We start from the raw sequence: 11,544 nt of genomic DNA, 5'->3' as shown, positions 1-11,544 counted from the left end.
CATGCACCAAGCATGATCCCTAACAGATGTACACGCCTCTACCCCCAAGTCCCAGGGCTGTCCTGTCCTCAGAGAAGTCTTCTTTTCTTACAACCTCCACCGCATCATCTTTGAGGAAGGCAAAATAACCTCTAAGCCAGGGGTCCTCCCGGGAAGGCACGTGGGACAGTTAGGGGCTCCCAGAGAGAGAGAGAGGGAAAATACAGCCCTACATGGGGGCTGGATTTAGAAGCAGAGAAATATTTGGGAACAGAAGGAGAATCAGAGACAATAATTCATTTGTTTCAATATTTATTGCAACCTTATTTTTGCCCAGTGCAGCGTAGAATGAAATCAGACGTTATTAAACAGAGCAACTGCATCCTAGGAGATGTTCAAAGTCAATCGTGTGTCATTCTGCGATGGGAGAGTTATGTGGTCCAAAGACAGAGGGAGTAATTTAAAAGAACGGAGTCCCTCAGTTGCAAAGATCTTCAGATTTGGAGAAAAAGCACATGTCTTAAGAACCAAAGCAAGGTGAAAGTTGATCAAGCCACATGATGGGAGGGAGTGGCTGATTTTTATGCGTATGTGGAAATACTAAGTCATGTGAATGGCCTGGGCCCGCCTTGACCAATCCCTTCTAAAGGTTTTGGATGGTATATAGGGCCATGAAATGCACCAGAGTCACCAGGAGGAACCAGTCAACAAATGTCCAGAGCAAAATCAACTTCAGTTCATTAAGAGAGAATTATCTTCTTTAAAGGATATGACAAATAACAAACACTTAGTACATGCCAGGCGCTGGTCTAAGAGCTTTACATAGTAACACATTTAATCTTCATAGCACACCTATGAACTAAGTACCATTATTGTTTCGATGTTACAGACAGGGAAACTGAGACACAGAGAGGATCCTCGATTAGCCCAAAGTTTCACAGAGAGTAAGTGGCCAAGCCGACATTTGAATGCCAAGGGGTTGGTGCCATAGTTTCAGGTCCTCACTGCTCAGGTATAGGGTAGTCTTCTTTCAATTCCGGTACATTCTCAAGTTGCTCATTTTTACACGTGTAATATGCATAGATGTATAAATTTACCTAAATGTTCTAGGAGGTTTGTCTAAAAACTGAAGGGCTTCCAAAAGAGATTGAATGTGTTGGTTTTAGAAATGTAGTTTAGGGGGGCGCCTGGGTGGCTCAGTTGGTTAAGCGACTGCCTTCGGCTCAGGTCATGATCCTGGAGTCCCGGGATCGAGTTCCGCATCGGGCTCCCTGCTCGGCAGGGAACCTGCTTCTTCCTCTGCCCCTCACCTTGCTTGTTCCCTCTCTCTCTCTAAAATAAATAAATAACATCTTTTAAAAAATAGAAATGTAGTTTAAAATGTTTGAAGATACTTAATTAATTGAGTTTGTAAATGAGACCAAACATTATTGTAAAGACCTATCTGGAATAAAGAGGCATATCTAGAATTAAAAGGGTTGTAAGCCAACCTTGAAAGATTAAGGAAGAAGTGGGTTGCTGGATTTGTCACTTCCATGCATGCAATGTGAATCGCAATAATCAAAATAACCCTCAGAACAGTTTTTTTCCCCCTGTACCCTGAAGCCAGGATCAAAGCCTCTAAAACCTCTGGTTCAGCAGATGCCAACTTACAGAAGGGAGCAATTCAGCTCAGTTCTGCCCCCAAGGGATGTGAGATCCACGAGGACAGCAGCATCTCCAGGAGTCCTTGTCCATTTTGTTCACGGGTGGACCTCAGTCTGGCTCGCAGGGGTTGCTCAGGAGAGAGCTGTTGAGTGAGTGAGTGGCTCCTACATCCCAGCTGGTCAGAAACTTGGAAACACAGTCAGAGACAGATTCAGAGAGTCAGGGCCAGACAGAAAAAAGAGGCCGAATGGAGAAAAGGTGGGGAGAGGCAGCTCCAGATGGCCCAGGACTGGTGAGACAGAAGCCACCTTTTGGGATCCCCGCCCAGTGCCCCATTTCCCAAAAGGCCAGGAGCCACCCACCCCCTATCCTGGCCTCTTGGCCTCTTTCCCCATCAACAGGTTGCCCTGCCCAACCCTCTCACGCACGCCTGGCTGCACCAGCTCAGCCAAGTCCTCTGCAGGGGCCCCCCAGACTGGATCCCTACTCTTTTTTGCCCTGTGGCCCCAGCCCCAGAGTGAGGGGCAGGAGGAGGGAGGAAGGATCCCTTTGGCAAAGTGGCCTGAGTCTTCTCTACTCCAAAGGCAATGCAAGGGAGACAGAGGGACACAAAGATGCAGAGATACAGATACTTGGAGCCAGTGACGGGGGTGGGGGGGAGGGACAGAGGGACAGAAGGGGGCAGATGCAGAGACAGAAACAGAGAGAGACTGAGAAGGATAGAGTCACAGAGGAAAGAGAGGTAACACAGAAGGAAAGATACAAGAGAGACTCTGAGGTATAGAGACCGAGATTGAGAATCACAGACACATACATGGAGTGATGGACATGCTCACTATCGGTGGTGATGTGTGTCAGACCTCATCAAATCCTACACATTAAATATGCACAGTTTATTGTGATTCCACCTGATTCCACCTCAAAGCTGTAAAGAAAAAAAAAGGCGGGGGCGCCTGGGTGGCTCAGTTGGCTAAGCGGCTGCCTTCGGCTCAGGTCATGGTCCCAGGGTCCTGGGATCGAGCCCCGCATCGGGCTCCCTGCTCAGCCAGGAGCCTGCTTCTCCCTCTCCCACTCCCCCTGCTTGTGTTCCCTCTCTCGCTGTTTCTCTCTCTCTCTCAAATAAATAAATAAAGCTTAAAAAAAAAAAGATGGGAAGATGATAAGGTGGGACGGAGAGAGGCAGAATGAGTGAAGAACGTGGAAAATAAAGAAAAATCCAGGTACCAAGAAGACCCCCCAGAGCTGGTGAGAAGCATGAGCTTGAAGCTGGGGGGACAGGGGTTCAGGGCAGGATGGGCCAGTCTTGTGGAGACCCCTTCCCAACCCTCCCTCCTGCCAGGAAAGTAGGGAGGGGCCTTCGGGACTGGGTGGGGGGTGCTCTGGGGGTGGAGGTTGGGGGAAGCAGGAGGAGTGATTGCTGAGGCCTGGCAGGGCGCCTCACTACCTGGGAATGCGCCCCGGGGATCAGTGGGTGGTTATAACTCAGGCTGAGTGCCCAGAGCCGAGGAGAAGGTGGCTGAAGGACGGCACAGGCCTGAGAAGTCTGTCGCTGAGCTGGGAGTGGGTTCCCCACACCCTACCTGGGGGACTCGGCAGGTGAGGCCTGCGGAAGAGGACAGGGAGAGGGAAAGGTGTCTGCGTCTGGCTCTGGTCTTGGATGCACCCCTACTCTCTCTTTATCTTCCCTCTTTGCACAACTGGAGGGTTCTGGATGTCTGAAGTCTGTAGTCTCTGGGTTGGGGGGCAATGTCCTTGTGGTTCCTTTCTGCCCTGAGAAATGGGGCAAAGAAGGAAGGGAGGTGGGGTAAGGGCTCCCAGCATCACCCGGGCCTCCCTGCCCTTTGTCCTCCCCACAAGGTGCAGTGGCCATGGCTCCAGCAGGACACTCCTGGATGTGGATGGTCGGTGCCGTGATCACAGCCCTGATTCTGGGGGTGACAGGTAACCAGAACCCCTGTTGTGCACCTGTCAGCTAACTGTGGGTGGGGCTGTGGGTGACTCTGAGTGACATTGGAGTGTTTGTCCCGGGGGCACTCTGTGTGATGGGGTATGGCTCTGGGACTGGGTGACTGTGAGTCGGAGTCTATATTCATGTTCGGACGATTGTGGGTGGCTGTGTGCCTGTCACTGTGTGTGGTTTTGGGGGGGTGCCTTTCCCCATATCAAGTGACTGCCTGTAACTGGGGCACTCGCTTGGAGGCTGTGTGTGCGATTGTGTGACTGGGCGTGTGTGCGTTTGGGATCGTGTGTGACTCAATGTCTGTGCGGGTAATTGTGTGCACATTATGTGTGTGGCTCTGTGTGACCGAAGGCATCTGGAGTTCTTGTAACAAAAGTGCTGGTTATGGTGAAAACGCGCAGCCAGGTGCTTGCAGGTAAGGAACGGTTTGGGGCTGAGTGATTGCCGCTGAGCGCAGGACTATGTGCGGCTCTGCTTGGGCTGTGTGGCCGCTTGAGGTTCTACGTCGGGGTGATGGTGACTGCGTGTTTATCGGGGACTGTCTGTGTGATGGGGCAACCGCGTGGGTGGAGTTTCCGTCCCTGCCTTGAGGGACTGGGTGTGCTGGAGTATCTGTCACTACGAGGTCTTGGCTGTGTGAAGATGGCTGATGCTAGGTCACTTGCCCTGTGCCCTGCTGGGCTTACGGAGGGTAATGTTGTCTCCATGCCCACGTGCCCGTGTGCGGAAGAGCCTGGGCTGGTCTCCATGTCCCTGAGACACTGCGTGGGGGCGCGAGATCTTGTGAGGCTGCCGCCTGGTGCGCTTGCCCCGAAAGTGTGTGCACCGTGAGCCGGAGCCGCACCCGCGGCTAGCCCGGTGGAGACGGTGCGCCTCTCATTAACTGTGCGTGTGCTTATCTGTGACAGAAGCTGTGTGCGTGTTTCCTGGAGTGTGCGCGCCAGGCGCTTGGCATCTGTGGGTCATCAGCAAGAATGTGAACAAGTACACAGACTATGGGGGGCGGAGCAATGGAGTGGGGTATCTGTGTCTGGCTGAAGGGGGGAGGGTACTGCCAGCAGGATTCAGGAGGTGAACATTCGTGTTTGAGAATTCAAAATGAGTCCTGTTTTCTGTCGCCATCGGGCCCCTCTAGCTGAGCACTCCTCCTGGTTCTGTTCCCCCAACTCTCCCTCCGTCCAGCGGCTCTAACCCTGTCCCCCTTTCCTCAACCGCACTGCTACTCCAGACTTTATCCACAGTCAAGATCCCCTTGGGCTGTGCACCCCCCAGCCCCGCAAGCCAGGCCCCACCTCGATGGCTCTCCCCGTTTTGGCCACGGTCCACTTCCGGTCCTGTTGGCAGCTCCTAAAACCCAGCCCCTACCTCCTTGCCCGAAGTCTGGGCTCTTTATAGAGTCGATCTCCCCACGTGACCCTGGCCTCTCAAACTGCCCCCTCCAGCCCTGACCTCATTCGCTGAGGCCTGACCCCACTTCTTGAGCCGAGGTCCCACCACTAAAGCCCTGATCACGGGCCCATTCCCAGGCTCCACCCACTGAGCCTTGGCTCCGCCCCTGGGAAGGTCCAATTTTACCTCCCTTGGCCCCGCCCACTGAGCTCTAGCCACTCCCAGGAACCTTGAGGAGCAGTCAGAGTCCAGTAAACCACCTGATCCTGGACACTGTCCTTGAGTTCTAAGCCTTGCCCCTCTTCCAGGTTTCACCCTTAGACTCCGGGCCTTAGACTCCAGGCTCCGCCCCTAAAGCCCTGGGCCCGACCCCTTCCTCAATATAAGAGTCTTTCGGGGATCAGACGACCTCCGGAGGGTCCCACCTCTTGGATCTAAGACCCACCCGCTGAGCCCAAGCCCCGCCCGTTTTCGGCCCCCAGAGCCTGTTCTTGCGAATGATGTTACCTCCTGCAACAACCCCTCCGACACTGGGCCCTCTGGAAGCTCCCGGGACACTGGAGCTGGGGCCCAGGAGAACACCAGGGCAGACGAAGGCAGCAGCAGCCGCATTGTGAATGGGACCGACTGCGAGATGCACGCCCAGCCGTGGCAGGGTGCGCTGTTCCTGCAGGCCGGCCAGCTCTACTGTGGGGCCGTGCTGGTGAATCCGCAGTGGCTGCTCACAGCCGCCCACTGCCGGAAACCGTGAGTGGGGCTCCAAGAGCAGGGCTGGACAGGGCAGGGGCGAGCGGGAGGGGCATGGAGGTGAGTGTGCGGCGCGGATGAGAAAGGGGTACAGTTGGGATGGGATCAGGGATGGAGTTGGGGTGGAGAGCGGGGTTAGGCTGGGGAGAAGATTGTGGTGGGGGTGGGAGTTAGAGATGTGGTGGATTTGGGGTGAGGAGTGCATATGTTGAGTGGTTTGGAATGGAGATGTGATTCAGACTGGCTTTAGAGTTTGGGATGGGGTAGGGTAGAGATGAAAATGGTATTGGGATTGGAAATAGCTGTGGGCTTGAAGATGGGGTTGGGGTTAGCTTTAAGAATGGTACTGGAGATGGCTGGATTTGGAGTTGGGAAGGCACGTGTTGATGGTTTGAGGGTGGGCGAAGAATTAGGGCTAGGGTCAGGGATGCAAATGGGTTGGATTTGGGGCTGGGCATGAGTATGTTGACGGTCTGGAACAGAGATGCCATTAGGAGAATTGGAGATGGGTGGAGATACAGGGGGATGGGTTAGGGCTGGGGGCGGGAATGGATGTAGGATTGAGGATGGGGTTGGGATTAGAGTTATTGGGGGGGTGGTGGAGGGTTGGATTTGAGGTTAGGGTGGTTAGATCAGGGTTGGGAATGCAGAGGTGGTGGTTTATATGTGGGGAAAGGATTCAGGTTGGGGATGGGATGGGGTGAAGACGGGGTTGCGATTAGATTTGGGGTGTGCTCAGCACTGGATATGGGCATAGGGATCGGGGTTGCTAGTAATCTGCACCATCTTCTTTAGATTTTACAGAATTGTTCTTGGCCACCATTCCTTTTCGCCCGTTTATGAAACTGGGCAGCAGTTGTTCAAAGGGATCAAATCTATCCCCCATCCTGGCTATTCCCATCCTAGCCACTCCAATGACCTCATGCTCATCAAACTGAACAGAAGAATCCATCAGACTCAGGCTGTTAAGCCCATCAACATCTCCTCCCACTGTCCCACTGCTGGGACCAGCTGCTTGGTTTCTGGCTGGGGAACAATCAGCAGCCCCCACAGTGAGCGTCCAGGTCCCTCTTGATGCCCACCCATGTCTGCCTTCTCCCCCTCTCTGCCTCTGAGCACTGCCCCTCCCCATCTGTCTCCGTTGCTCATAGTGGCCCTGCTCTGTGTGTGTTTCCGACAGTTAAATTCCCCAAGGTCCTCCAGTGCTTGAACATCACTGTGCTAAGTACCAGCAGGTGCAAGAAGGCCTATCCAGGACAGATAGACTCCACTATGTTCTGCGCTGGTGATGAGGCGGGCAGAGACTCCTGCCAGGTAAGGCTCAAGACTTCCACATTCAGGCAGCAGAGACGCCCTGAGTGCCAACTATGTAACCTGAAACTTTGCTAAGTGCTGGGAACCCATCCCTGTCCAATAGAAATATAATGTGAGTCATACATGTCATTTTAAATTTTCTAGTAGCTACATTTTACAAAGTGAAAAAGAAGCAGGTAAATTTCGCTATCTTAACAATAAATTCTATTTAACCCCATGTATCCCAAGTAGCATGACTTCAAAATGTAGTTAATATAAAACAATTATAAATGAGATATGTTACATTCTTTTTTTTTTTTAATAGTAAGTCTGTGAAATCCAATGTGCATCACATGACAGCATATCTCAATTGGGCTAGCCATGTTTCAAGCGCTCAACAGCCCCATGTGACTAGTGGCTACCGTATTAGACAGCACTGGTCTAGAGGGAGAGATCAAGAGATCAAGCCTGCTTTATATGGTTGGGCAGGTTGTGCACTGTATACATATATCACTGCTAAGGGGGCAATCTTCGTGTAGTAGACATTCACAGTGTTGTCTATTTATTTTAGCAAATTTCAGGCAGATGGCAGTTAAGTATCTTGTCCCCACAAAATCTATAGTATGAAAGTTTTCTGACAAATGCTAGTAAACAGTCTTGAGGAAGGAAGACAAAAACCTTTGCCAGGTATTTGAAAAAAAAGAGAATGTTTAATAAAGAGGCTTGATTGCAAGCTTGTTGGAAGGGCTGGGGGGGCAAAAAGGTAAAAAACCCCAATGGTTGGGGCGCCTGCCTGGCTCAGTTGGAAGAGCGGGCGATTCTTGATCTCAGGGTTATGAGTTCAAGCCCCAAGTTGAGTATAGAGATTACTTAAAATAAAATAAAAAATAAAATTATTTAAAAAACCCCAATGGTCAAGAAAATGCATAAATAGGGTAATTTCAGAGACTGATAAAAACTATGCAGAAAATAAAACATAGTTTTATGATAGCGAGTGATGAGGGGCAATATTCAAAAGGGTGGTTGGGATATGGGTAGAGGGCAGAGGCGGGTAGAGACTGAATGACATAAAGGAGCCAGCCTTGCAAAGGTTAAGGGCAGGAAAAGCAAGTGCAAAGGCCCTGCAGGAGAGAGGAGTTTGGCTGCCTCAAAGGACAGAAAAAGCCAGAATGTTTGGGGAACTGAGTTGGGGGGGGTGGACGCAGTAAGAGTTGAGCCTGGAGAGATGGGTGGGGACCAATGTTCAACAAATATTCCTTGATTCCCAACACAGAGATTCTCTGTGTCCTCATGGAAGCTCTATCTGTTGAGGATGACAGAAATTAAAAGTAAACTCTTGCAGGGATCAGGACCCTCCCCTGTATTCAGGCCCTCAAGGGTTCTAGAAGGATGTAAATTAAGGTGCTTTCTGCTGGCAGGATGAACACTTCAGTAATATTGGCAATTACTAAGGAAGCTGTGGCCTCAGACAGCACTCCTGTCCCATTTTGATGGCTGGGAAAGAGTTCCTCCCCACCAATTTTATAAACCTAGAGGATTGTAGCAACTTCCCAATGTCATCTCTGTCCCCACTCGATATGGAAACACGCACATCTGGATAGAGGAGTGGGCAGAGGGATTTTTATCAGAAGAAAGCACGTCTAATTCGAATGTTGGCATTCTTTAAAAAGATTTTTATTTATTAATTTTTAATTAATTTTTTTTAAGATTTTATTTTTATTTCTTTGACAGAGAGAGACACAGCGAGAGAGAGAGAGAGCACAAGCAGGGGGAGTGAGAGAGGGAGAAGCAGGCTCCCCGCTGATCAGGGAGCCCGACGCAGGGCTCGATCCCAGACCCTGGGATCATGACCTGAGCCAAAGGCAGACGCTTAACGACTGAGCCACCCAGGTGCCCCAAAAAGATATCTATTTTATTCGAGCCCACCTGGGGCTCGAACTCGACCTCGATACCAAGAGTTGGGCGGTCCACCAACTGAGCCAGCCAGGCGCCCCTCAAATGTCAGCATTTAAAACCATTTAGCTTTTCTGGAACCAAGTTTAGCACCTTGTTTTTCATTTTGCAGACCTCAATTAGCTTTTCATACCAGCATGTGGTCAGAGTGTGGCCACTCAGAGCAAAAAGTAATAACACTAATACTATAATAATAACGTGGGGCCCTGCTCTATGTGGTTCACGTACAGCGGCTCATTAACTCACTTAGCCACTATTACTAGCTCTATTTTATAGACGAGGAGCCAAGCTCAGGGCAGTTAACGAACTGCCTCTCAAAAGAAACTCTGCAGGGACATAAACAAAATATAATGAGAAAAATTAAGTCCCAAGACAGCTGAAATTTAGAAGTGCACGCAGTCAGGTTCTTTTGCCTGAAATAGAGTCTGCTAACATGGAAAGAAGTTGAGCTCTGGATTTCTTTATAACTGATACTAGTATCTTGCGAAAACATACATAAGAAATGACGGTAAAGAGTGGTATTATTATAGGAGAGTAGCTGCAGGAGTTTGGGGAGTTAAGGACAGGCAACCCAAGGAAGCAGTCCTCAACCCCGCCCCCGAGGGACATATGACAATACCTGGCGATAGTCTTGGTTATCACAACTGTGCCTGGGGGAGGAAGGGGGTGACTGGCATCTAATGCATAGAGGTCAAGGATGCTGCTGAGCATCTTACAATGCACAGGACGGCCGCCACACCAAAGAATGATCTAGCCCCAGTGTCAGTGGTGCCCAGGATGAGAAAGCCTCATCCTTCAGGGGCCAGAGAGCTGCCTCTCTGCAAAGGTGAGGTGTAAGTACAAGACGGATTGGTATCGAGGGCAGGCGAAGAATGAGGAAGGGAAAGGAAGCCACGTCAAGTGTGCTCAGTAGGAGAAATACAGTGCTCAAAGGTTGGAATAGAGAAAGACAAATAGGGACAGAGAGACCCAGTGAGGGAGACACACGGAAGAGGTGGCGTTGGGTGGAGAGGACAAACGGAACTTCTAAAGGTGGGACTTACAGGGAAATGTTAACATTTCCTCTCTCTCTCTCTCTCTCTGTGTCTTATCTGTGTCTCCCTCTCTGTCTTTGTGTCTCTTCACCCTTCTACTTTTTCACCTCTATGTCTCTATCTCTTGCCTCCCTGGCCCTTCTTCACTTGTGTGTCTCCCTCCATCCACCTCCCCACATCTCTGCCTCTCTGAGCTCCTTTCTCCTCCACAGGGTGATTCCGGGGGGCCTGTGGTCTGCAATGGCTCCCTACAGGGCCTCGTGTCCTGGGGAGACTTTCCCTGTGCCCAGCCCAACAGACCCGGCGTCTACACCAACCTCTGCCAATTCACTAAGTGGATCAAGGACACCATCCAGGCGAACTCGTGAGGTATCCCAGGACGCGGCATTCTGGTGTGCCCCACCCTCTGCTGTCCTCACTCCTGCAGGAACCGTGACACTCTTTCCACACCCCTGTTCCTTCCTGAGGATGCTGGGATTGTTAATCTCTCCAGTCCCTCCCCAAGTCTCCTGGAATCAGGGTCCCCCTTCCCAGCCCTGGGCTGACCCTGTCTTTCCAGTCAGGTCCTAGAGAGAGTTTCCCAGAATGACCAAGGTGAGGGCTGCACCTCAGTCTCCCCCATGCTTCCTTCCTCAGGCCCAGAGGCTGTCCTTGTTCTGCAGCTATTGGTCCCAGAAATAAAGCATCTGAGGAGAAGTGAGCTCTGTATGTGGTGTCCCCCACTCACTGAATGACCAGACAGCCAGGAACAAGACACTTCTCCCCTCTGCACCATTGTGTTTGCTCTTTGGGGGCATTTCACTTGCAAGAGACAGAGATCCACTCAAGCTGCTTTGCATCTTCTTCTTCTTCTTTTTTTTTTAAGATTTTATTTATTTTTTGACAGAAAGAGAGACAGCGAGAGAGGGAACACAAGCAGGGGGAGTGGGAGAGGGAGAAGCAGGCTTCCCATTGAACAGGGAGCCCGATGTGGGGCTCAATCCCAGGACTCTGGGATCATGACCTGAGCCAAAGGCAGACGCTTAATGACTGAACCACCCAGGCGCCCCTGCTTTGCATTTTCTTCACAAATATTGATCGAGTGAGTATTTTGTGCAAGGAAGTTGTCAGATGCTGAGATACTACAACAGGCAAAACAGAACAATTTCCTGCCTCACGGAGCTCCCATTCTCCTAGGGGAAGGCAGACAGTAAAGAGGTAAATGGATACATTACCTATGATATGAATAAAACGAGCACAGAGCAGGAGGAAAGAGGACCATTGCGGGGAGTGGACCTATTTATATCAGATAGTCAAGGAGGGTGTGGGAGGGTGGTATAAAGCCTCACCCGCACCTCCAAGGTGTCCACAGCCTACTCCCTGGAACCTGGGAATATGTGGGTTTATATGGCAATGAGACCTCACAGGTGTGATTAAGGATCTTGAGATGGAGAGATGATCCTGGATTTTCTGGGTGAAACCATTGTAATCCCAAGGGTCCTTATAAGAAGGAGTTAGGGTGGGGGGCACCTGGGTGACTCAGTTGGTTAAATGTCTGCCTTC

At 51.0% G+C, this 11,544-nt stretch overlaps 1 protein-coding gene across 1 annotated transcript; it reads left to right on the top strand.

Annotated features, from left to right (window-relative positions):
* Positions 1 to 3,494: 3,494 nt before the first annotated feature.
* Positions 3,495 to 10,830, top strand: KLK5 (kallikrein related peptidase 5). The gene is made up of 5 exons (XM_081807922.1): positions 3,495 to 3,567; positions 5,458 to 5,722; positions 6,518 to 6,774; positions 6,903 to 7,036; positions 10,215 to 10,830. The coding sequence occupies exons 1-5, from the start codon at positions 3,495 to 3,497 to the stop codon at positions 10,368 to 10,370; spliced, it is 885 nt and encodes a 294-aa protein (XP_081664048.1). The 3' UTR covers positions 10,371 to 10,830.
* Positions 10,831 to 11,544: the final 714 nt, after the last annotated feature.

The sequence above is a fragment of the Leptonychotes weddellii genome, chromosome 16 (genome assembly GCF_054177405.1).
Source record: "Leptonychotes weddellii isolate Sample4059 chromosome 16, ASM5417740v2, whole genome shotgun sequence".
NCBI lineage: Eukaryota > Metazoa > Chordata > Mammalia > Carnivora > Phocidae > Leptonychotes > Leptonychotes weddellii.
The sequence above is the reverse complement of the archived record's forward strand: the minus strand, read 5'-3'. Positions and strand labels throughout refer to the sequence as shown.